Raw genomic sequence first — 27,717 nt, forward strand, 5'->3', positions numbered from 1 at the left:
TTTTGTTTTTCTCCTGGTACAATCCATTAAATTTCCTTACCCCAGTCTGTTCCATCTCCTGAACTTCTCGATTCTGCATCACCATCATCTGAGGTAACCAAAAAGTCAAATTCTTTCAAAGCTTCTTCCGTATCTCTGTCTTCACTGCTGTCAGATAGGACTCTTTTCCTTACAATCTGAAAGGTCAGAAAGGACAGAAAAAAAGCTGAATTAAGTCACACTCACATCTTTACACTGAGCAATACTGTCTTGTTTTCTATGCAAAACCCTAACAGGAAGTTGAAGAGGAAGCAGAAAAGTACACATTAATAAGCAAATCTGGAATAGTACACAGACGTGGTTCAAATTTCTAAATCAAAAATAAATTTGTCTCTAGCTCTTCCTGTGACCATCAATAATCAATCACTTTAATCAATCAATTTACAGTGATCTAGACTACTGCTACTTTTTAAATACCAGAAAGTACAAACTTTCTCTTAAGACAGATACTTGAAAAGCATACAAAATCCACAAACAAACCCCCCAGAATGCTGTAGAAAAGACTCCAGCAAAACCAAACTCACTCTGCTTCTCTGAAAATAGCCTTTTTCACTCTCACTTCTGAAATCACACTACATGTAAAGCAAAAGACAAGTCTAGGAGGAAAAAAAATCAAACCCCACAACCAGAACTGCAAAACTGACAAGAGCTAATTTGCTTAGATTTAGCAAATCATTCCATCCTGAACACTTTCTCAGTATTATTATTTTAAAATGGTGCTTTCACATTTACACTGCATTTCCCTTTCAAGCTAGAAAGAAAATTCTGGTAAAATAAAAAAATACGTGTTTTAATGAAGGGCCTCATTGTATGCTTTCTGCAATAAATCTACTTTTCCCTAAATAATCAAAATGAACTAGATGTGTTTTAGTTATTTGACTAACAAGTAAGCTGATGCCACAATACATAACTGCAGCATAAATTTTACTTCTACAGAGAAAGGAAATTTACATTCATCACAAAATTTTGTCTGGGAACCTTGCTAAGGGTCAGTCTGAAAAGACTTCAGTGCATAGGCCAACATCCCATAGTTCATGAGGATCAATGACTGTTTCCTCTAAATACAATGAACCAATTTCAAAACCTGATGCAATTCTAAACTTCCAGCTTCCTTTCTTCAGCAGGCTTAGTGAACATACTGTATTACAGACGATTTTACAGAGGAGTCTCAGACATGAGTACACAGCCCATGGAAGACAGGAACAAATTTACAAAAGTCCTCTTTAAAAATGCTGTAGAACTGACGGGTTTTTAAGTGTTAACTCTTAAAACTGACCATAGAAACAATCACATCCATCATAACTCTTATCTGCTTCAATTGTTAGGAAACACAACTCACTGAATGGATATTAATTTTAAGAAGAAGAGGATAAAACTGAGTACTGATTGCACATATTTATTCTATGGGATCATAGGAACAAACCATATAGCAAAGTATAGATCACAAGGGAGGTTCAGGCATATGACTGAATAATTTAAAAAGTTTATTAACCACATTAGGGTTCTTCCAGTTACACTTTTTCTTCCTTCCACAAGCTATTTAAAGAGAAATGTATTTCAGTTCTGTACCCTACAAGGACAAATTTCTACAAGATATTTTAAATATCAGTATTTTTTAATAAATATTCAAGAAACAATGCATTTTTCACATGCAACATTATGAACAATACCTTCAAACTGAGCTAAAAATTGCAAAGAAGGGACATCTGATACCCTAAAAATTGTATCCAATATATATCAAAAACAGTATAAAATACTAAAAAGACAATTTAAAAAAAAATTTATCTGTCACTGCAAACTGAAAGCAATAAAGAAGGCAACGCTTAACTCGTATGCACAAACTCAGAAATGCATATATAATTCCTCTTATGCACACATGCTTGGACAGAACATCATAAAGATGCATCAATGATTTGCACGTGTACATACACAGTCATATAGTTTGCATACAGGCATCGCATTAATCTCACTTTTGCTGCTCTTCGTAACTTTTTCAATTATTTTTTCCACTCACTGTTGCGGTATCAATGATTGTTTTCTCTCTTCCTTCAATTTCTTCTTCATCTTCTTCATCACTAAAGTCTGCAGCTGCATTTTCAAGAAACTTGAAAGTCTCTAGCAGAGAGGCAGAGTCTGTCAATTCAGGCTTCCTAAACAACAACAACAACCACCATCATGAGAAAAAAGAAATCACAATAAAGTCTCTTTTGCAATTACCAATCTGTTCTGTATAATGATGTTGAACAACACATGAGACTAAAGTAAGCCTACAAGCAAAAATGGACAACAACCGGTAAATTTCTTGTGACTAAAGAACTAAACATTAGACATAAAGTATCTAATTAGAACCAACAATTATTCTTCATCTGGCTGCAATTACCAGGACAGAGACTTCCATTTTTTTATTTGAAAAGCATTTTAAAGCAACATTCATCTGACATGTGTCCAAAAGCAACATCACTACTGACAGGCAATCACTGAAAGCCTCAGCAACAAGGATGTGAGTTACAGCTACCTAGATGGGTTCCTACATGCACATCAGGGTACAGGAAAACTTTGTTGCTGCTGTCTGATGCTCCTCACCTAGTTGGGAAACACCAAATTCTAGACCTATCATTCATTAACTTTTGAGACACGATAAATTTGCCACAATAAAAACGGTATAATGGGAAAATATCATTGCTGACTAAACAATGTTTACATAGACTTTTACATTAAATGAATAAGGAAATGGACGAAGATTGGGTAAAATTACGACTGCACTGGCAGAAATACAGGCCATGCCTCAGAACAGGAAGCATAAGAGTTGTTATATTAACAACTGAAGGGGAAGAATCCAAGAAGCAGGATTATAACAATTATCAAAGCTCTGATAAAAGTACAATTAAAGCAGTCCTAAACTTATCAACAAGTTCTGCATTTTCTGTGCAGAAGATACACTTCTCCCATCAACCCCTCAAAGACAAAGCGGTGAAAAAATTCATTCACTTTGAATTGTAACAATTACTTCCAGTAAAACCTTATGCCTTCTTTAGATGGCTTTACAGCAGTGAAGATAAGCTTTATTGTTTTCTTACCTTTAATCAGTAGCCTGTTTTTCATAGTTCACCACTAAATGCACGTCATCTTGATTCTCACAACCACTGAAACAACGTAAGTCTCTCTCTTTTTTCAGAATTGTAGCTCTAAATTGCCTTGTACAGTCACACTTACTTCCAGCAAGTGCCTTGCTTCTACATTTTGCTTCTGCTTATGACCCCTTTCCAAAGGTTCAATCAATTAACACACCTATATAGTAAGGACTTGCAAGCTCCCTGCAGTGTAAACACCCAACCATCCGTCCATCACCCACCAACTCCAGTGTTCCTTCATAACACTTTCCAAAGGTCTATGACAGGAAACATCCAAGGGCAAAAGCTTTTATGCGTAATAAGGCGTAATAAGTAGCACAATTCCTTCTTGCTCAAGCAATCCTAGGCTTACGTGACAACAATTAGCAAGAGTGGCTTCTTCATAGCCCCAGTATGTCTGCACCTCATTAAGACAATTTGCTATTCTATTCTTTTTTCATTTGCTTATTTTACGGTACAAAAATACCAAGAATGATTTGACTTGCCATCAGAAATTCTGCATACACAGCAGCATAATATACCATGATCTACAGTATGTTTTCATGATCATTGGGTTTTCTGAGAATATTCCTTCCGTTTTCCATATTTTACCTTAGATAAGAACAATCTCAAATATAACTCTCATTTGTCCTGCTTCCTGCAGTATTTTTACCCTATTGTTTCTATGACAAGTGTGAAAACACTCTGTAATATTTTTCATTTTCTTTAAATAATCACTACTTTGGCAGACTATAATACCTTACGAATCTGTAGAAATAATGTACATTTTCATAGAAAACCTATGATACTGTTGCTTTGCTGTTTCCAGCAGACAAACCTTGATAAGACAAAACTCGTATGTGCCATTTGACTAACTTCTTCACTTTCACCCAATTCTGTGTGTCCTAGTCAAGTTTTAGTAGACTAAATCACCTAACCACAACTATTTCTGGTTTTCCCTCTGTATTTTGCCCTGCAAAAACACTATGGCTGCTGATCTATATTAGCAACTATCAGAAATTCTCCAGTAATAGCAATGTATGAACTAATATCAAATGCAGAATATAAAATTTTAGTCAACACAACTTGTTATTAAGAGATAAATATCCTTCCACAGGTACAAGTATTTGCAGTAATTCATACCTAGATTTGGCTCTGTACTCATTTATGTTAAATCAGGCTCGCTCACACTGAAATTCAAAGTGACTACCAAAAAATAAGTTATATTTCCTTTTAGTAATTGGTCAGAAGTCAACTATCCTATTAATTATTACACACTTTAGTGGGCAGGATACAAACAAGATCATATATCTGCACTTACACAGGGAGGGGGGGTAAAAGGCATCTCATGCATTGGGAAACACAGTAGCCTATTTATCACATATTTCAAAACTCCTGCACAGTACAAAAATGTACAAAGTCAGCATAGTACCACAGAAGATTACTTGTGTTAAGGCACAACTGCCAAAAAAAGAATTCATAAGAACCAAGAAAAGAAAACAGACGTGACAGAATATTTAAACTATTCAAAGGTTCTACAGGAAAACAGTTTCAAGCTGACAGACAGGCTGATTTCCTGTATTGCACACCAATATCCTTTAGCAGTCAAATCAAAAATAATTTTATAATTTACCTATTTTTTATCCTTTATCAGCACATAAAGATAATACATTTTATATATTACTGTCAGCATGAACAGTTAGGAATAACACCAAGTACACTTAAGAAAATGTCGAGTCTTAGTTAATTTATGTTATGTACTTTGATGGCAATTTGAAGCTTTCTTGTCTCATTATTTTCCATCTGTTTATTTTGTTTCTCTTATGGGGTCGTTCACATAAAAAAGCAGAAGTAGCAAAAAAATATATTTAGAGACAGGGTCGTAAAATAAATTACTTTAAACTTCATTTTAGAAAAAGAAACACAACTCAGCATTTCCAGGGCTTTTGTAGTTTAGAATATTTTTTTGTAAAAAAAATATAATGTATGAAAACAATAGAATGAAGCTTCAAAAGCAGGGACTGATACCCAAGCTGTAGTATTACAAGCATGAGTGAGGCAAGACTACAGCAAGGCTCAGGACCTGTTGCAAACAGACACCAAAAACTCCAAAAGGGTCTTAATTCCTCTTTACTGGACTGTCCTGGATCAAAACATGTAAGAGAGACTATAATTTTTAAAGTGCAAGAACTTAGGTGTGCCTTTTTCCTTCTTTGCCAACCATATTGTCTAAAGAAAAAACTGCTGGTAAAGAACAAGCCAGAAACCCCAAACAGCAGGAGCAGCTACAGAAGCTGCCAAAGCAGAGAGCATAGAGCAACCCAACTGTGGCAGGACTTCCTCAGCCCTGTGCTCCTCAGCTGCTTATCCTGAATCTCTTTCCCCCTGCTCTGTCCTCAAACATACTCCACAACAGCACTCTTGCATGGTTTTATCCCCAGCACCTAACTTTGTCTTCTTTCCTTGAGGGTTTCATCCCAGTTGACTTATCACTTCCTAACCAACCAAACAAAATTAAAACAAAAGTCATTTAACCAGTATAAGATCTTCTATCAGATACTGTTAACTCTGTGAATCACATACTCCATTCCAGTAGCCTTATCCAACTACACTGTAAAGTTTGGGGCAGAAATAGAACTTGCTACTCCTATCTGCACATGATTAAGTACACCAGGACTAACTGCTTCTCACAAGTATAACAGTAAGTAGTGCCAGAAAGTAAGTATAGCTAAACTAATGCTGTTGGGTTTTCCATCTTAGTACTAACTGATGGACAGGGCACAGATTTTGGGAATATTGCTCTTGAAACAGGGAAATTCTGATCCCCAAAGTCAGGACACTTTCCTGTTTGAAACAAAATTCTTGTTACAAATGGTATGGTAACTGAAATACTTACCTCCCTTAAAGCAACATAAACATGAAATCACATGAATATTTGTCTCTTCAGGAGAAGTTGCTAGACTTTTCTGCAGCTGCAATGGCTGTGAAAATCTGATCCCAACTCGTATTTTACAGGCTGTTCAATTACGCAGATTAGTTTTAACCCCTTGGCCCCTTTAAGACTAAAAATAATACCATCTTCCCATGAAATGTAAAAAATATGAATTGTGGATATTCCACAAGTACTATTTAAAGCTCGCCTGGCTCTCACTGGGGCTCTGCAGGCCACAAAACCAATTCTTCATTTTCTGCCCAACAGTGACACATCTCAAAACAAGTATTTTGTGTAAAAATCCAGATGGTTCTGACATTGAAATATCACCACTTTTACAAAACATATAGTTGAGAACTAATGTATTTCCTCTCAAAATTTAATATTCAGGATCTTAACATAAATCCAGTTTCTTACTGACTGAAACGTAGAAGCCATAACGTACAGGTAAAGTGAAACTATTAATGTGAAAACTAGAACAGCACATTGATGATGCCTTTTCTGCTCCCGACATGATCCAGACTGTTTCATATTGCAAAGTCACAAATAAATTAGACTGAAGTCACATTATAAACATGTATTTTCTTTGTAACTAACAATCAGTATTTCTATCATTACCTGCTCCTTTGTTGCTGATAACTCTGCAAAGTCTGTGGTCATGTCCAGGGAGAGTCTCATAAACTTCTCACAAGGACAGTCCAACCACAAGGCAATTAAATGCCTCAGTCCTACTCACACCCCCGAAAGAAAAAGTAGAGGGCTTTCTGTTTGTTTGTTTTATCCAAGACATACACAAGTTATCTTAAATAAACCCAGGATTTTATTGATAAACTCAGAAGCAGGAAGAAATACCACAGTAAAGTTAAATAAATACAAGTTCAGCTTAGGCTGAGAAATGTTTCCAGGGGCCTGTACAGGAAAGAACCTGCCGTGACCCAGTGTTCAGAGCTATTCTAGCATACTCTTCCTTGAACCATTTTATTTGGTTGAATTTCCTCCTTCTATCAAAATATGCTACTGCATGGTCATAAGTTTTATTAATTCCCCATCGAATTGTTATCACGTTTTAACAAAGTTTTTTCAATGTGGCTAATTAAGCTCTTTTGAAAGGTACTCATTAAGTAAATGCATGCAAATTCAGTGAGGACTGTCTTCAAGAACAGTTCATTAGATCTTCAATACTGTGTAAAATCTTTCATAGTGCTGCACAGAAAACATCAAAACAGTAATTCATAAAACTATGGGACACTTACAGTCATTAAAATTTACACACAAGGAACACAAGGCAGGCTAAATAGTCTGTCACAACCTTTGAAACATCTTAAGAATTCACACCACACAATGCAAGAACTAGTGCAATACACATTACAACTGATGAGCAACACTTACAAAATGGTTTGTATGTAAATTGGAATCACAAAGGAAATGACATTTAAAAAGAAAGGCCACTTCTCTTGCCAAATCTAGCCAGATAACTGCATCAAATAAACAAGCTCTATAAAGAATAAAAAAACTTCATGTTTGAATTACTAGAATAACTTTTATCAGTTATTTCTCTGCTCACCTCCTCTCTCTTTGCCTCTCTCTCTCCCACTGCACAATTCCTCTGTCTCCTTCTCCCCATTCTTTCTATACCATGAGTCTTACGTGACATTTCCAAGAAGCATCCCTCAAACCCTTAAACCATGGAACTGTACCATTCATACTACTTTCTTCAAACAAAACCCCAATCTATCTACATTTTTTCTGCTTTAATATATCTGTAGAAAGTGTCCAGGTCTGGCCTAATTAGGTACCTTTGAAATGCCTTTTAGGTCACTGCAAGATGAAGGCAGGGAGATAAAGTAAATAGGTGAAAAAAAAACCCCACCAGTAAAGGGAATAAGTTAGCAAATAAAATTTGGATTTTTCTTCTTCTTGCAATTCAGTATTTTAGTCCTGCATACTATTTTGGAAATATTTTTCATGGCAGATGTTACCTCTGGTTGATAAATTCAAAGATATTTTCCCAAATAAACCATTTTATAAGCTAGTCAACACGCAACATTCACAAGCCAGGATGCAGCATTTCATTACATGAGCCAGTGTTAATAGGCTTTAGAGATGCAAGAGTTATTCAAGGTCTTCTGCAATAGAAAGACATTAATTCCCTGAAGTGTCAGTTGGGATGGTTTGTTGTACATCAGAAAGATACTGTTTTCAAATGCTTAATTTTAACCTTTGAAAAGGTCTTTGGATTTACACTCAAATGCTGAGGTTTGGTGCTTTTTTGCTCATATAAAGTGTAGGCAGTGGAAGCCATAGGCAGTTCAATAGAATAGAGCAGAAGATCTGTTTCAGAAAGAGACTGATATCACTCAGGACCATTTTTCTTTTAAAAGTTTCTATTGTCTATTTACAATCCTAATGATCAAACCCTTAGGGAGAACTCAGATAATCTGTTTTCATATATACACACAGTCATATACATGTACATACATACATTTGATATATCCACATTCCTTTCCAGTCCTATTTCTTTATTACATTTGCTTCCACTCATATCAAATGGTAGTCAAATACACACCTTCAAGAAGGTAAACTAATTTGACTGGTTAGCGTTCACACAGTAAGACTAAAAATGAGGCAATAAGTGAACTAAAGATGCTTAAATACTTTCATGTTTCAAGGCTACAAGTGACATTTGCAGGTAGCTTCCATTTCTGTTTCAGTTTGTTGGGGGAAAGCACCCATTCCTCTCACTGCATGTGTTAAAGGATTGAAACCATTATTATGAGGTTATTATTTTAGTATCTATTTTTGAGTCCAGTCATGCCAAGTGGTACTTATCTTTTGTAATGCAAGTGAGCTGATTGAAGAAACTGAAAACTGATTCCCTTTTAAATTCCATGAAATAAGTGAAAACAGGACTACATCTAGCTCATGTTATCATATTAACATTTCATATATGGATTCAAAATCTTGCAGGGTGCATTCAAAATCCACAGGATGTCTTGAGTGCTAAAGTTTTCAAGAGGATCTGTACATTAGCAAATAAATAGGCAATGTAAGAATACAAGTTTGGCCACAGAGGTAGCAGCTAGTAACACATCAAGACTGAGACTACTTCACCTAAGGATGAAGACAAATTGATTTGCCTTAAAAGAAATTCAGACAACAGTAGTTTGTTCATCACTGTACCAAAAGAAGAGGAAGTTCTCTGGTGTAACTGCAGTCCTTTAAGATATACAAAATTAAGCTGAAAGGCAAGAAAGACCAGACAGCAATTTTCTACAATAATTGGACCCTAGTAGAATTCAAGTTACACATTCTCTGCTGCCAATAGATATTATTGTATTAAGTATCTGCACTACAGTAACTATCCTATGCTTCTAAATACCAAAGTAAAGAGCATCAACTTCACAATAATCACCCTGAACATTCTCACCAGCTTTTCCCCTAAAAAGGCTCAACTTACTGTTGGTATCAGAGCACTGAGTGTCTGAACCTTCACGGCTGAAATAGGTATAAAAGCCAGACAACAAGACATAACTCACATAATAGGCAAGTTCTGGTATAATAAACAACTCAAAAATCTTAAGATGCAGTAAGCTGAGCAGGGGGGGAATATCCTCCCTACCCACCACAAAGTGGTCAGAGTTAAAATGCCAGGGCTTACCCTTACAACAAGCAAAGGCATTAAAAATTAAAAATAAAAGAGAGAATCATGGGTTTCTGCTGTTGCCAAAAGTACAGTCAGAGGTAGATCAGAGGTATTGCTGAAGGAGATTGAGTAGCAACAACAATCACTGTGCACAGATTAACAGGCTTACACAAAACCTGTGCTAATATCATAGTATCATAGTATATTAAGGGGTTGGAATGGACCTTAGAGGTCATCTAGACCCAACCCCTGATGCTGTGGGCAGGGACACCTCCCCCCAGACCAAGTTGCTCAAGGCTTTATTCAACCTGGCTTTGAACACTGCCAGGGCTGGGGCATCCACTACTTTCTGGGCAACCTGTGCCAGTGTCTTCAGCACCCTCACAGAAAAAAACTTCTTCCTAATATCTAATATCTTCCCCTCTTTCAATTTATACGCATTAGTCCTTGCCCTATCACTGTAGTTCTTAACAAACAGTCCCTCTCCAGCTTCCCTGTCGGACCTTCAGACACTGGGAGGTTGCTATGAGGTCTCCATGCAACGTTCTCTTCTCCAGGCTGAACAGCCCCAACTTTCTCAGCCTGTCTTCACAGAGGAGATGACTATTGGCCTTGTCTACAAATGAAGTGACAGCTGCAGTCCGTAAAATGTAAAGATATAGCCGAATATTGGCACACACTGGGAAGGTGCTCCAGTCCTCTTATGAGCTTTGTGGCCTCCTCTGGACTTGCTCCAACAGCTTCATGCCCTTCTTGTGTTGGGGACACCAGAACTGTATGCAGTACTCCAGGTGGGGTCTCACAAGAGCAGAGCAGAGGAGAAGAATCACTTCCTTCGACCTGTTGGCCACACTCCTTTTGATGCAGCCCAGGATACGGTTGGCTTTCTGGGCTCTGAGTGCACACTGCAGCTCATTGTTGAGTTTTTCATCAACTGTCACACCCAAGTCTCTCTCCACAGGGCTGCTCTCAAAATGAGAGTGTGGAGAAGCAGATCAGCTCTTCTATTCTTTTGCAGGAATTTCTCTCAGTTCTAATTTATTTTGTTCACCACTGCTTTCATTTCATTAAGAAAGTATTGTTTGATTACCAATACACAATAGTCAGAACATAAAGGAAGTTTTGTTTCCTGTTTCCATTACCCTCTCTCTCCGCCCAAAGAGATAACCATATGGCAGTGTAAAAGAATCAAATAGCATTTTTTCACTTTCTTTGGGATTTACCACAAGTGTTCAGTTGTACAGAAGGCAGTTCAACCAATCTGTTCCTTCTGCAATTTACACTGCTATATGGAGAAATCTAAGGAAATGAAAAGTTAATGTGTCTCCCATTTTCCTGTTCCTGAAATGCAGCACTGAATTCATATTCCTTCTGTTTTTCACTGTATGGCTTTCCCCTCTATTGTACATTATTTTCATCACATTCACTCACTTTCCAAACTCCTATTGATTTGTTTTCAATTCTCACCCACAAGCTTTCTCTTTATTCAAGTCCTGCACTCCATTTCCTGCATTCTTCATTCCCTGTCAACATTTTTCTAAAAATCAGACTTAAAATCCTCAGACTCAGCTGGGTCCGTATTATGCAGTTCTTCCAAGATCAAACAAATCAAATATAAGCTGTCAATATAAGCTGTCATTTTCCACTTCAACAGAGGCATATGCCCTGTTAGGCTACATTCATTTTCATGCATTACTTTTAACCCAGCACTCTGCTCCTTCAAATGTAACTAAAATACCTTCAGGTTGACCACTGGCTTCAGACTTGCTAGCAGATATTTGACATTGGTGTTCATTAAATGTTTTGAACCACAAAATCTACCAAACTGCATTGGCTTGAGCAGGTCATGGGCTTCTCTGGCAATAGCAAAGCTTTCTCCTACAAAGTGTTTCACTGTATCCATGTAGTCACAGAGAGTTCTCCATCTGCACTTTAGTTTGCAACTGTCCCCATGTCTGGTGGGTCTAGGAAACACTCATGCAGGTCCTCAAACTTCCTGGAATTGCACTAGGGTTTATTTGGTTTCTTGTGCCTCCAATTTCTCACTGTAACTTTACTCTTCTGCCACTACCAAACTTCAGACACTTGTTCATTGCACTCCTTCCAACCATACAAGCTTGCTGTGGCCCATATCTGTTTCTCATTTTACATGCACACATGAGACTGCTAAAAGAACTGCCAATCCTTTAGCCCTCACAGTAAGCAGCCTAGCACTGGTGAGGCTGCTTCAGGGTGCACCTTCCTCAACCTTAAGTCAGAATTTAGCTGACTCACCTAAGTTCTTCCCAGTTCTGCCAACCAGGTCGAAAAGCATTGAATTAAGTTTTCAAACACTCACTAAGAACTCCAGTTGGGCAAGATCCATGTGCATTAAATCTTAGTCCCCTATTCACTACTGATACTCTTCCAAGAGAAACTGTTCTATGCATGTTTAAGGAATGCTGACAATAGATGAGGCAGGTAACAGGTAAGTATGAGCTTGTCTCTGACTTTGCACGTATCATACAGTTGCACTTTGAAATCTCAGAGGCAAGTGATAATGCAGTTGGGAGGAAGTGAACAGTGCCACATTCCACAGAAACAGCAAGGTGTAACATTTTATAGTATCTAGTAGCACAAGGTGAAACAGCTGTTAAACAAAAGGCAGTCTCTGCCAGGAGTAAAGTCACAGAATGCTTCCTGAAAGCAAAATTGAAAGAGATGGTCTGAAAGCAGAATTGAAAGTCCCAGAAGAATCACAGCATTGAAAGCTAGTCCTATACTCAGACTGATCAAGGAATTTTAGTCAAATCCCAACCTTTTCCTCTCAGAGATCTCGGTGGACATCCAGAAACTCAAAATCACCCATGAAGACTGACTTGGCTATGTTGAGCAAGAATCCTGGAATATTCTTCCACTGTAAAACCCTGGAGTCACTTCTTGCTCATAACATTCTCAAAACATTCCCCTAAGCTTTCTAATACAGTCTGCCATCTCATGCATCACCAGCAAGATGAAAATAGTTTTTCAAAGTGTGCAGCCTGACCAGCCTTGCAGCTGACAAACTTGCAGAGCCACAGTGGAAGGGAGATCACTTTTCTCCATCAGTGTATATCCTCAGCCACAGGGTAAACTATGAAGTGTTAAACCTAATATCAGGTCTACCCTGAAAACAAGTAGGAAAGAAGTGCAAATGTATCCAAAACTGCTATATCAAAAACACTGTCCCAGAACTTCATCCAACAAATAACTACCTTATACATATATCCATCTCTTTCAAAACTAAATAAATACATATAAATAAATTTAGAAGTGTAAAAGAGGAGCTTTATTTACCCACTTCCCCTAAGAAGAAGTGACCCCTTTACCAGAAATCAAACAAAAGCTGTTATTGCAATCTATCAAGCACTCCTTGTTCTTCAAAACAAAGCTGCTGTACACAAACGACATGACTTCTCGACTACATAGCAGCACAGTATATTTTAGTAACTTGCAGGTTTTCTCACACGTTCAAATCTTCCATCTCACAGCACTACATTTAATTACATAACAATGAACTTCTGCCCTTACATAACTTATCAGCCTGGAGTTGCTGCAGCTATCTGGTAGGTATAAATGAAATTTTGCAAATGCTTTTTAAAAGCAGAATGTGTCATATAACAGTATTAGACCTTAGAAAATAATGGTCTTCAATTTTGCCACATCAGTATAGAAAAGGAAAAAAGAGTGAGAATCTTTGAGGGAAGCTGTGCTTGCTGATGCAGCACAAACTAGTGGAAACAGTTACCTCATCTACTGTTCATACAATTCCACATCACTTTCATTATTTTTCAAGTTTTGCAACTACAGTATCTTAAACAAGAACAAACAGAATGTTTTCCTGAAGCCTTTACAGTTAAGTTTAACTTACTCCGCATGGAAAAGAAGAAAATGCAAAAAAGCCTCTTAAGTTTTCAACATTGCCTAAAAGCAAAAGTAAACATAAGATTTTACTCTCTTTGACTGACTTTGCATAGTACTAGAAATATTAAAAGACAGAAATTAATACCTTACATTTCAGTCACATCTGCATATGTATATTCATCAGTGGAAAAATCAAAAAACTATGGGACTCGGAATGTAATGAGTGATTTTGTTTTTCAGATTCAGCCAAAAAATCCTGCCACTTATATAGATTATCATGTCCTAGTCAGCACAGACCAGAAGAGTAAAGCCTGAAATCTACACAGTAAAGTTTCCACTAACTTGAAACAATCACATCTCAAAGAGGCTTTGAGTTAGTGCTTTTAAGATGTGAATCTTAAAAGTTACTTCCATTCTTATTGCTTAATATAATAAAACTAGTTAGAATTCCTCTAATCTCCAACTAGGGAAAAAATACTGACAATTTCTTAGTAAACAGAATCTTGTTCTACACCATTAAGTGCATTTATGCAGAAAGATAATAATGTCATCTTGATGCTTACCCAATCATTGTGTTTTCTTTAATCTGGCCCTCGGTGCCATTTACCATTGGCTCTTGATTTTTGTTTTCTTTTTCTGAAGCATCACTTGAGAGGCCCAGCAAAGCTCGCACTCGTTTTGACTTCACATCCAATATCGTGTCGGTGTAGCCCACTTCTTGTAGGTACCTGCAGGAACAGAACTCATGCTAATCTTCCGTGCACCTCTCACTTAGGCAAGAGAGTAAATGAAACCTTCCCCCTAAACTCATCTTCAACCCCTTAGCTTAGCAAAGTATGGTGCTGAGCTAATGAAACATGCTTATAAATCATCCTGTACCAGCTGCAGAGGGATCGCCTCTCGCAGTACCAGCCTCTACAGTCACTGAGAGGGAAAAAAAAACAAAAATCAAAGAGCCTAGTAGTCAGAGGTTATACAATACGTTATTCATTCATTTACTAAAATGGATGGAAAAGCACTTTCAATTAAAATATTTACAGCTGATTTATCAAAATCCCCACAGTTGAATGCACAGCCTGGTAATTTTATTCTTTGTCACATGAAAACTAGATACAAGAAGTACAAGATATCATAGAATCATCAAGGTTGGAGGACACCTCTAAGATCATCAAGCCCAACCACTAATCTGTCACTCTGCTGTAACCCCTAAACCACATCCTCCAGCATCAGATCCTATGTAAACACTAATAGAAGCCTAGAAAACAGAGGGAATAAACCCCAAATTCTATAGCTGTAGCTATTAGTAAGAGTTGCTATTAGTAAGAGTTGCCTATGCACTAGGCTTGATAAAAATCTTTGTCTTGCCTTTTCTTTATTCTGCAATGGAGCTGCAAAATATTAATTTGTCTTCCATATAAAGACCAGGCAGCAAGAATCCTGGAATGAAAACGTCTAAGTCTAGAGTGGGCTCTTTCATCAATATGCCATATTGTCTTTGGGGGAAACAGGAGGAAAATGAAGATTTTTTTTAAAAAAAAAAATTGGTCTCTGTCCTTCTCTCTAAAACATGGAATGATTAAATGGTCAATATTCTAGACAACTCTAAAGAAGGGAAATGCTATTTTACCGTAACAGCTGTTACAAATCAAGGGCATGCGCTTTTCCCGCAAGAAAATTCTCCTCCAACTATTTAGCAATATCATTCACATAACCACATTAGGAGAGAAATACTGACTGTTGGCTGCAGAAAAATCAAACAAGCCACCTATGTGAAACAGAGTCTGTCAGTAATATGCACTCTGTATTCAGCACTGTGTCACTCATTTATGAACTGCACTGAGAAGGAATGACTTGTCTTCAAAATCACAGATCCAAGTCAAGACCACTTGATTTACACTTACTCAACATGCATGCAAAGATTTGAGCTCGTGCAAAAGAAAACCATGTACAAGCCATTCAACAGAGAAATGTAACTTTTGTATATTTCCTTGGAATAAGGTCCTTTAATATAAGCTCCACACTGTCCATTACTGTCTCACTCCTCTCTCATTTAATCCTCTGTAACACACCAAGTATCTTGACAATTCATTTTCTCATGATCACAATTCAAAAACTAACTGAGATTAACAGACATTTGCTTTATTGAGATGAACTGAGAATTAGATAATGTCTAGTCTAACCTTCTGGATGTTAGTCTTTATTGCATCTCAAACAGGCCAAAGTAAAAGTTCTCCCTCTCCAACACTAGTTGCTTTTATTTTGCACAGCTTTCAACAGAATTACTTGTGTCTGTGGATTTTTTAGTTGCAAAGTGTCATGACCCACTGTTCTCCCAAGTAGATTGTTTGATTATACTCGGTGAAAGAAAAGTAAATGAGATCAGGTGTTTGTGACTTGACACGGCTTCTCATCTGAAGTTCTGAAATATTAAAATTTTTCAAAAACCAATGAAAAGTAGAACAGAAAACAAATGAACTTCATCACCATCACTCACTTTTCTTTCAATAAAATATAACTGAAGAAAGAAAAAGGTAAATACCACCATCATCATGTTTCATTACCAGATTCTTTCCTTTGCATTCAGTATTTGAGTTCTTTTTTCGACACTTACTGTCTTAGCAGCTGTCGTCCTTGTTTCCATATTAGCTGACTGTTCTGTTGTGGCTGAATCTCTGTTTCATTCCCTTCATCTGAAAAAGATTGTTTTATTACATTTTCTTCCTTTTCCTATTTATAAAAGGCATGCCTATCCACTTGAAAAGACAAATGTCATTTGCCTTAAAATACTAACCAATCATATCATACCTAATCATACCTAATTATATCAACAATATTCAAAGTGCCAATAATCAAGAGAGAAAAAAATGCACATAGCACATAATTGTAGTACCACAAATGCAAAGCTTATCAGGTTCATCCTACTCTATAGGAGCAAGTTCCACTAGTCATCAGTGCCTTTCCATCAGTCTCACATCCCCAGGTCCCATCTAACTCTTTTTCTGTAAGGGTACATAACGACATACACAATCTGGAGTTCTATTTTTGCATTAACCTTCCAATATAATTGCAGCTCATATTAAGTTTGAATACAAATACCTTTAACTGCTAACAATATCACATGCAATCGCAGCATGATATCGATTTACAACTTACTTAGGATCATTTTCCCTAATATCTGGATGTTCAACATAAACCAACAGACCTACTCAAATCAACTTGAAATTCATTCTTACTTGCATTTGTTTTGTAGAAGGAAAAATAAAATCAAACAAACAATAGGGGTTGTTTGTATATTTTTTAAAGTGAAAAGCTGTTGAAAAATTTTCACATTTTCCCTAACCATAAATTTGTATCTAAATGTTACTACTCCAGGAAAACCTAGAAAAAAAAAAATCATGCGTCTGTTCCGGTAAGAAAATTATCTGAATGCTGTCAACCAACAGCTACACATTTATTCCATATACAGCTTCATACCACATGATGGGGGGGTTTTTTTCTCTCTTCTCTAGGAGACACATATGCTTCCCAAGATAAAAGATCTTATCTATTATCTATGAAAGCCTCTACAAAACTTGAAAATCTCATGGTCCAAACATTGAAGGATGAACAATCTTCCTGTGTAAACAAAAATTAAAAACCAGAAAAACCTGTGGTATAATCCTATGAGTAACTTGATATGTGATGCAGGAAATGAGCTATTACCCTCATTGGGAAGTCATTCACCTTTAAAGAACTGAATTAACACCACACACACACAAAAAAAAAAATCACCATCCACCCGAAGAAGCTCTCAAATACTAACGAGAATTCACATGCAAGGAGAACCATATGAATTTTATCTGTCTCAAATTCACAAATCCATTTAATAGCAGCCACAGGAAATAATCAATTGCACAATAATTTACCGATGACAACAGAACACAGCTGGGTCCAACGCATGAATACCAAAGCTCAGTCTAATAATTAAAACATGACTGAGGTAAATCGGCCTGAAAATTCCTTTTGAAAGCAAACCCCTTTCTTCTGAAGGCACTATTAAGTATATCCAGAGGCAAGAATTCTCTTTTGCATAGTCTCCTCAAAACTGATGAGGGCTAGCAGTAACAGCAGCTTACAGATGAGAATGAAGAGACTTGCAGTATGAGCAAATAAGAGCAGAAGATATCACAAAAAGTCTAAATCAAATTTTTTTTAAAAAAAGCATCCCTTTACCAGGAGATTGAGCTCTTCTTCTGACTTCCCGAGAGATCATAAAGAAAACAAACAAGGAGCCATTTGAAATAACTGCTACAAACAATTCCACATTTTTTCATGGCTGAGCAGGAAGAACAGGGACAGGGAGGGGGGAAATATATGGACATACAAGTATCTATCAAAGACAGCTTCAAAGGAGCATTATAACAAAGTTTCTATTTTAAGTGTATCATTTATTAGTCCAGACTTGATAAAGAACAAAAGTACACATTTCTGACAGTCACATATATAGAATGCAGTGGGATAAAGGAGGATAATGGAATTCTAACAAAAGTAATTCCACTAATGTTCACTTTGCAGAAGTAATGTACAAGCTATGGCTCTGCTGGGTAAGCCAGGCCTTGCACTACGCTCCTCAGCTGGAAACTAGAGCAACATGCTATAGCTGCACTCTGAGAAATTACAAAAAAACCCAAGGTCTTCTAGGATCTTGGTATGGTAGAACAAATTTTTCTAATGGTCCAGATACAGACTGGGGTCTTTCACTTGGTAACACCAAATTAAATATTTCTTCAGTTAAGGAAATAACCTTGATAAAAACATGAAAAAAAATCTCAAAAATTCATTACAACTTGGACAAGAAAAGCCTGGTGTAAAGCTTTATCAGCTGGTGTGGGGTTGGATCATTTTGTTTGTTAGGAGGTTCTTTAATTGCCCTTCTGAACTCAATGAGGTAAGAATTAACCATGACAGTAAACCAGACCATCCCTTCCACAAACCAAGTGACAGAGCTGAGGTCTGTAGACTTTCTATACTCTTCCTTCATGCACGCGTTCTAATCTCACCGTAGCAGGAGCATCAAGGGACTGAGATACAAAAAACATCACCTATTACTTGTTTCAATGGCTTGACCTATTACCAGATCTATCTCTTCTTGTTTTTCCTTTTTTTTTTTCCTGAGGAAAGGATAGGGAGATACAGGGATGAAAGGAAACAATTTAAATTCTTAATTCTTCAAGTTCAGTGCTTAAATATATTTTGTGAAGTAGGAGATGAAAACTCTACAAAAAACAAGAGACCAAGGCAAAAAACTGTCCCCTTACAGCATCACACTGAAGTTAGTTGAATGCATTTCCAAGGATCATTTGAATTCTGGAAGTAAATCCTCCACTCACAAACTCTCACTTACTTCTTACATGTACTTTCATTATTTTTCCTCCTGGAATACCACTGAGTTAATTGAACAAAAAATTATGTATTCTACATTTCATTCAGAAGAATTATCCCAAGATAAAAAGATTCTACAGCCATAAATCTAGTATCTCCTTGTTCTAAAATACCCATACACATTACTAAGGAAGAGAAAAACTATTCTCTCCAAGAGCAGTTTGTTCATTTGGGTTTGGATTGTTTTAAATCTAATTTCATTTATTAATAGACTCTGTCAGTGCATTAGCATGTATTTTTAATTTTACAAGAGTAAAATAGAGTTGTTATTAATTATCTCTATTCTCACTGCTTCCATTAAGGGGCTTATTTTATCAACACTATCATTTCAGCATTTGCACAAACCACAGTCAGCTTTTATGCCAGTAGTGAACTCATTATTTATAAATTCTTACCAGAATCATAGTTTGGTGGTTTCATATCTCCCTGATTCAATTCTGTGCCATATTTTAATTTGTGATATTTAGCCCTGAAAGAAAACAAAGCAAAACAAAAAAAAAGGGAAAAAAAAAAACTATTAGCACATTTAAAGGGTATCTCTAAACACACAAATGTCACAGGTTTTCACTTGAAAAGTCACTCCTTTCTTCTAGGCTAGAAACAAAGCAAAACGAATCATTTGACCAGGACTTCAGATAAGTTTGCTTAATTATTTTTTCCAAAGTTTACACGTAATTCCAAAGTGAATACTGATGGAACACAGGGATCAGTAGGCTGCAGATTTTACAAAATGTTCTTGCTACAGAAAAGGCTCCTTCCCTGTGGACATGAGCTACTCTTTTGTTTCCCTCCCCAATCCCCTTGCCTCTCCTTTTTAGCCATAACAATGAAGCATTTTTACTACCCATGTCAGTTCAGTGCCATCTACTTCACATCTCATATTGTCACCTCCATTAAGCAAATTTTAGTTTTGTTCTTCAAAGTGCTGTGCTTTCCAACAGCAGCAAGCCCACAGTTAGAACCATTCTGAGATTTAGCAATCACAGCTCATATACACCAGTTTCTCTCAAAGCTGCTACATCTATCACTTGACCAAGTGCAAGAATGGAGCCTTCTCTTCCAAAAACATTTAGCCTTCAGAAGGCCTAATGCAATAAACCCCATGAAACATGCTATAAAATGACAAGAGTAGTTATAAAAAAAAAGGGAAATGGTTTTTAATTTGAAAAGCTTCATCCTACAGAGTCTGTATCTACAGACTTGTGAACACAGAATAATGCCACAGCAGTACAGGATTACAAAAGCACATCTAAGTTATTCAAGATTCGTTAGTGTGTAGAACCCTTGTAACACAGAAACAGAAATTGAGGCAGAGAGAACCTTAGCTAGTTTCACAGTCTGTTCCCTCCTTCTCTTGCACTCACTGAAACTTCATAACCGTTTTCTGCCAAACATGAAAATTTAGGAAATGCAAAAGAAAATCTTGATGCCCTATAAAGTTTTGTAGACATTCACAACAGGGTAGAAGAGTGGTCCTTACACTAGTTCCTACCCTGAACAAGGCAGAGAAGAACTCAGGAAATGCCGAGTGTGAAGCTTGGCAGTAGTGGGTCAACAAACTAGCACAAACATCCACATGGTTCCAGTGCAAATGTACAGAGGAAGGGGTAGGGCAGCAAGGCACAGGCTACAACAAACCTCTCACATACAGTAACATGAAAATGAGTTTCATTAGCTCCACTAGTCACAAGGGAACTCTTCCACTTAAAATTTGTTTTTAAAGATATTAACAGGTGTGACACTGTGAGTGAGGCAAGTCTCACTTAGCTCAAATGACTGTATCAAGAACAACTGTAGAAAATGTTTTCAAGCTACCTGCACCTCTTGATGGCTTCTCAAAAATCTTCATTACATGGACTGTTTTCTTTTGCCTTTTCACATTACATCAGAAAACTCATTACTTCTAACAAAATGGTGCTGAGGGAACCGATGCTTAGTAAATCTGATGCTTCAGTATTGACTTAAGTTTTCTATTAATCCAGCTGCATTTTAATTATAGTAAACATTTAATTTTGGATTAGAAGGGTAAGTGAAGAGTGAAGAAATGCCTCTTAGGCATAGCATCATAAAAAGATGAAGGAACTAACTTCTCAAGAGCCAGAGCACTAAGGTCTAACTCAGCTGAGCTGCAATCAGCAGGGAAAGGAGAAAGGATGCACTTGAAATGTATTAACAGCAATAATTGAACGTTAAACATTTTGGTCAGTACAGAAAAGAATAACCAAGAGAAGAATGAAGTAAAAGCTGAATACTCAATCAAAATATTTATCTTTCCCATTCCAGCTATCTGTTTCCTATACCTCACCAGCAGAGAGATGCTACCCTGGTAAAAAAACTGCATTATATTATTGTTCAATACCGATACTACGTATACAAAAAGTAACTCACCCTTATCACTAATGAAAAGTAATGATTAATCAAGAATTAAGAAATCCTCTACTCTGTCATCAACTTGCCTCACCAACTTTAAACACTACAAGTTTTCATGCAGTCATGAATTCAAGTGACCCTGACATTTAATCCATTTTGATTCGACTTATCAGAAGAGAACAAATATTAATACTTTAATCTGGATTACTGACATATGCTGTGCTCTACTCAATTCCTTCAAATAATTTCAGAGAGCAGCTAGTTTTGGGCATGTAGTATTTGCTTTTAGTTCATGGGTCTTATACGAAGTTCCACTACACTATGCATTCATTAATTTTCTTATCAAGTTATGTTAAATAATTTCCAGCCTAGGTAAAATGTTTGCTAGGCTCACTGAAAAGATCATTTCTTGTACCTCTCCTATTCCTCAGATCTCTCACATGCTCTCCAAAATCTACCTTTCAAAGATTCACCCTGCAGCTTTTTAAACTTCCCAGTATATTTATTTCAATCTCCTAAATCCATGCATGCTCATTTTTTCATTTTCTTTCCCTTTTAAAACAACATTAATAATCATATTTCTTCTTATTAAAGTTTTCCCCCACTCAAAAAAGCATTATAAAATCAGTTCAGAAGATCATATTGTACATTCTATTCACATTTTAAACTGTCAGTAGCAGGTTTTTGTAACTGGCTCCTCCTCATAACGCAACAGCTTTTAAAGGTTTTGTTGTCATTCTTAACGTGTATTACATGGTCTTGTACACCACCAACCATTAAATTTATTTTAAGGCCAAGCTGGACTAGCATGGGCAGAGATGAGTAGCACTATCAGAAGAACCATGTTCTAATGAAGAGGCAATTGAAGAGCTGAAAGTCCCCAAAAGTAATGCTCATTTTCAAGACTGCTGGGAAAGTTAAAAACAAGAAGCTATAGAACTTTGCCTGCACAAAATTTCAGAAAAACCAGTGCTACACTCAAACCTGAATTCAAATCAATTAGTATAAATCGAGGTGTCTGAGTATCACGTCAGAGTACTTGACCTAGTGAACTCATCTTTAGCTATTGTGAGCTTCTAAAGGCCCAGGAAATATTAAAAAGAAAAACATAAAATCAATATAGACCGCTAACTGTCCATCAAGGAAGCATTTTATACATTTCTTCCGGCAGCAAGCATGAGATTTATTATTAAAAACTTTCTTATGGTACAGCCGAAAATGTCACAAGTATGAAAGACAAACAATCTTCTTTAGCAAGTGCACTAAGAGCGGAACACTATGATTCAGACACCAAGACTAGAAGGGAGAGTCTTGACCATTCAGTTACATAGATTGCAATCAAAGCTTATGAAGCTTCTCACAAAATAATCTTTAATTCTTTTCCACATGAATTCTGAATATAGCTTATTCCATTAGCATATTTTATTCTATTTCTACAGTAACAACCTATCTCCTGCCCACCTGTCCTGCTTAATTTCTTCACTTTCTCAGAAATCACATGGACCACTTATTAACCATTTTAAACTGGTTTTCTGCAGCTAACACCGAACTCTAGTTCACACATGACAGCACTGTGATACTATCATGGCAAAAAATCAGAGAAGTTTTTGGGTTTTTTTTAACAGTACGCAGAGACAGAAGAACGACTTCAAAATAACTACCCAAAGGATACAACTTCATAAAAGGTATTTTCCACCTGAAAACTAGCCTTCAAGGTGTTGGAAAGAAGGCTATTTTGCACTGTCGAACTGTTACTGGGTAGATGCCCTTACTCAGATATGTACGAATATTACCACTGCTTTGGCTTTTGCCCTTCATTACATAATTCTCCTCTTTGGAACAGCAGTATTTTCTTTAAACTATGTGTCTTCTATGCTTGGAGATATTCAACATGGCTGCCATGACACTTCAAGAGGTGCTTAGGAAAATGCTAAAATCTTTCTTCCTTCTAAATTTTCTAAGACTCAGAGCCATGAAACTTCACACAGAAACAAGTTTGATCCCGATCAAAAAAGGCCACTATTTCTTGGAAATATCTGTCTCCAGACCTGAAGCATCTGATCCAGCTGTGCTGAGGGAGCCTGCCAAAACATCCGTAGAAGATCTGGGAGCTGCTGCCAAATCAAGAGACATAAACAAGAGCGACTGCCAGGAACAGCACGGCGAGATATTCTACCCAGGGGAGAAGGCGCCAGCCTTACACTGATCAGACCCACCAGTGCAGAAAACAACATAAAATTAAATCAAGTGTTTCTAGAGACATGGCCCAGAAGTCCAGTTCTTTGGCTGAAATATGTTAAGACAGGAAGTGAGCTAGACTAGGTGAAATACGACATGTACTTGAGAGAAACAGTACCATGTTTCAGCTAGCTCCGGAAAATCCAGAGGCAACAATGCAATTTACTGGTGGCAGAACAAGTATTGATGAAGTAATAAAAAGTAACCCTCAAGTGTCAACAGCCTCACACTGCAATCTACTGGATGTTGGCAAAACTACATCAAACCTGCTATTGAAAATTGCTAGCACTTAACTACTCACTAGCTCCTTCTAAGCTCTTTGCTATTTAATCTATTAAGGCTCTTCAGCAAAAATAACTGGGCTTCCTATACACACAACAAAAAGGTAATCTCACCATTACTAACATAAAGACCAAATGTTAAACTAAATTGGTCAGAAAAACATGACAATCGGCAAGTAAAACTCTTTTTCTACTGTATCCACTGTAAAATGACATGTGACATGAAATAGACAACAACGATGCTTCCAAAGTTGTTTCTAGTAAAATTCGAAACCACTTGGTTGATAAAAGAAATGCTGAGCACCCACTGTAAAGAACAGCAGCTCATAAAAACAGGTATTTGAGAAAACCAATGTTGCTCATTTCCTTTCCATGGTTTCCTGAGGGTATTCCAAACATGGAGTACTCTGGGCCACAATTTCATGTTCTCTCCGGTTATTCATAACTTATTTCATCTAGTTCAGAAAGATTTGGTATGCTGCAAGGCTAGGGGAGAAATGAAGGAATTCAGGAATTATTCCCTGCCCCCTCACACAGCACCAACCTTCCCTTAACTTGACAGAAATGTCTTCCTCCTACCATGTAGAATCTCATTCTCCAGCTCTGAGATCCCAGTGGAAAATGCCAGCATCCCAACTGACTACTGCCTGACCTGGCCAACGGCTGATTTAGGAAAGTGCTGGGAACGACAGCAGTGTTTCCAAGCTCAGTATGTTGCCATTCTTTTAAGTATCAAGCAAGAACACTTGCTGGGAGATATTTCCAGCAGAAATATAAGGCTGTTTCTTCAGAAGCTGGCAAAAAAACCCTGCTGTTTAAAACCACAAACTCATAAATAGCTGTCCCCAGCACACACCAGTCACAAGCAGCACATTTACTTACAGAACCATTGCACACCCGTACTGAAACTGTCACACTGGATCAGATCAGCTGACTGTAGCCTACTGACCTAAGTAACTGAGGCTAATACCATGCACTGCAGAAAAACATACAACAAAAGATAAAAGATTCCTACATAAAACTGCTAAGAAGCCACCAGGTAGATGTTTTACCCTAGTCCTGACAGTGACTGCTGCATTAGGCTTTAAATGTCATAATTTAGGTGGATTTTACAGAACACAATCGGGAGATGTTTTCATTATCAATATGGAAATTTGATTTTTGGTATTTTTTAAATGTTATGAAGTTTATTTGAGAGCACACAGAAATGTATCTGCATAGTATGATAATTTTAGATAAATTGCTAGTTTATCTGGGTTATTAACACAAAGTATAGAGATATCTTTAAGTAATCAGGAACAGCTCCCTCAATTTTGAAATACAGAAAATCTTCACAGATTATATATAGAACTTAGAGCCTAAGTGAACAAGAATATTCTCATTGTCTGTCTTTTTTAAGTGACTCTAAGCTTTGCAATCATAGCTCAAATGTAAGCCTTTCCATGGCTGTAAACTGCCATCTCCATTATGCATACATTTGATACACCTCTGTATCAGTACCTTAACAAGACCCGGGCAGTATCTACCCTGGGCATTCTTCTGAGAGCTTCCCAAAGGGAAAGCAACTACACTGGAGCCCTGAGGCTACTGCTGGCCAGAAAACTGGCTGCAGCTCCGTGCTAGAAGATGAATTACTTTCTATCAGAAAGAGATGAACTGGATGTTGCAAGGCATGTCTTGTGCTGAAGCAGTCCATTGAGGATGAGCAAATCTAAATGCAATACAGTGATGTACAACTAAAGGGGTCCTTTTCAAATTATCTAGCAGCAATATCCTATTCCTCACTTGCCTATGTGTATATTTTATTTCTACTAACACAAACTATTTGAGAGGTTTATTCTATTAATATTTTATTAATGAGAAGTAGGAATTACCTGATAGGAAAATGGTATGTTATCCATGATTGCTTTGCAGTAGTACCATAAATATACTCTTTATGTGAGAACTTTAAAAGACATTTTACTAATAAAAAACTTTTAAACTAAACTCAGCCTAAAATAAATGAGTTGAACAGAGACTTCTGAAAACATGATAAAACCCTAACTCTGCCTCAAAGATTAGAATAACAGGAAAGTATATGTAAGAAGAAAATGGTAAAGCAAACTGGGGACTTCTACAAAAAAATCCCTATAACCAAAGAAACAGACATTGATTAACTGGTGAACACATTTTTTTCTCTCATACAATTAGTCTCCAGAAGATATTCCTGTAGAGTCTATCACATTGAAAAGACTAAATACTTAGCAAGATTAAAAACTAGCAATTACAGGAGCAGAGACAGTTATTCAAGATCTCAGTTTCCACATATTACTAAACAGAGCTAGTACTCTGAACAAAAAGAGAATACACTGTAGTTCTGGGGTACAATCTATTCAGTTAGGTCGAATTTTACCAAGGCAAAAGTATTCATTATTGATCAGCTGTGGGTTTGATTAGCACGTTTTTGGAGCCATACTGCACTAGCTATTGTTCTTACCATAATGCAGACATTTAGACTAGTAGTGTTACTTAATATAATATTATTTGCCAGTTTGAGAACTGAGTAAATACAGGACAAAAAAAGTATTTCTTGGCTTTGTCAAATACAAAGGCAAAATAAAGCATCTGCCTTCAGAATTTCTTCAGCATGCACTCATAACTAAAGCAGCATACCTTTCCTGCTTAAGTGCATATTCCAGCATTTTGATTCTTCGCACTAGGTCCTTCTTCAGATTTTCCTGTCCTTTCCTCTCACCTTGAAGAAAGGCAATCTGGGCCTGCAAAAGAAAGGGTTCAATTTAGAATCTGCTTCCTCAAAATCATTCAGCAAAGCTCTTAACTGTGTGTGTCTTCCCAAGTTATTTTAAAATTTGTTTGTAGAGTTCAAAAGAAATTGGCTTACTATGTTTCATAAACATTAAACGCTTACACAAAACACTGCATAGATAAGCCTTCTAAAATCACAGATGAAAAAAAAAGGAAAGAAAAAAAGATAAGAAATAAAGCAATTTTGGTTTGTTTGACAGGGTTTATTTCCTCTCTTGGCTAAACATGCAATAAAGGATAAGGAATAGATAAAATAAGCATACAAAAAGCCTTCAGTAGATAAAAGTATTTACCAACAGTAAGTAGGAGAAGATGGCAAAAGTGTTTCTGCTCACTAACTGAAGTAGTGTATAACCGGTGCACTGTTCTACAGATACATGGTAAGATACATGATAGTAAAAAACCTAACATAAACTATGTTCAGCTAAAGGAAAAATAAAACCCCATTTGTAATATCCTGTTAAGTGTTAATTATACCTACTAAAATAGGTTAAAGAAAAGTTCTCCAGAAATACTGCAATTAAGAGACAAAAAGCTTCCTGCCACCTCTGCAGCTGAGTATCCAAGTATCTCATCTGTCTCTTGAGAAGTACAGACAGGATAAAAGGCAACTGGTCTAGACCATGAGCTGTTGAATGAAGACCAATAAGCTTTTCATTTATATAAATGACCACTGCAGTTCTGTAAGTGGTGTCTGTGGGCACTGCTGTCTGCTCCAATCCATACAGAAAGTCAGGGAGAAATGATCCTATCCTCATGTGTCACAACCTTGCAAGTAGTCCTCAGATATTTCAGTTAATGAAGACAGTTGCTTCTAAAGAATCATTGATCCGACTGTAGATTTTTACCCCAAGCTGAGGAAAAAAAAAAAAAGAGGGTCTGTAAATGCCATTTTCTTTCCACCAACCCTAAGGGGAAAACACATAACTAACTCGGTTGAATTTTGGAGACCAGGCAAGATGACTGTTACTCCAAAAGGCCATTTGTTGGTGGCCA

At 36.9% G+C, this 27,717-nt stretch overlaps 1 protein-coding gene across 1 annotated transcript in view; it reads right to left on the bottom strand.

Moving 5' to 3' along the window:
* The window catches only part of STRN (striatin, calmodulin binding protein), a 50,239-nt gene extending 23,540 nt beyond the window's left edge, over positions 1 to 26,699 (bottom strand). Inside the window, exons 1-6 of the mRNA XM_009083375.1 lie at positions 26,569 to 26,699; positions 19,423 to 19,496; positions 16,218 to 16,296; positions 14,170 to 14,334; positions 2,054 to 2,189; positions 41 to 176 (exon numbers count right to left, since the gene is read on the bottom strand). Of these exons, the coding sequence (XP_009081623.1) occupies positions 41 to 176; positions 2,054 to 2,189; positions 14,170 to 14,334; positions 16,218 to 16,296; positions 19,423 to 19,496; positions 26,569 to 26,597 (619 nt within the window). The 5' untranslated portion in view covers positions 26,598 to 26,699. The remainder of the gene's footprint in view (positions 1 to 40; positions 177 to 2,053; positions 2,190 to 14,169; positions 14,335 to 16,217; positions 16,297 to 19,422; positions 19,497 to 26,568) is intronic.
* Between the last annotated feature and the right edge of the window lie 1,018 nt (positions 26,700 to 27,717).

This window comes from Acanthisitta chloris, unplaced genomic scaffold (genome assembly GCF_000695815.1).
Source record: "Acanthisitta chloris isolate BGI_N310 unplaced genomic scaffold, ASM69581v1 scaffold3431, whole genome shotgun sequence".
In the NCBI taxonomy this organism is placed as follows: domain Eukaryota; kingdom Metazoa; phylum Chordata; class Aves; order Passeriformes; family Acanthisittidae; genus Acanthisitta; species Acanthisitta chloris.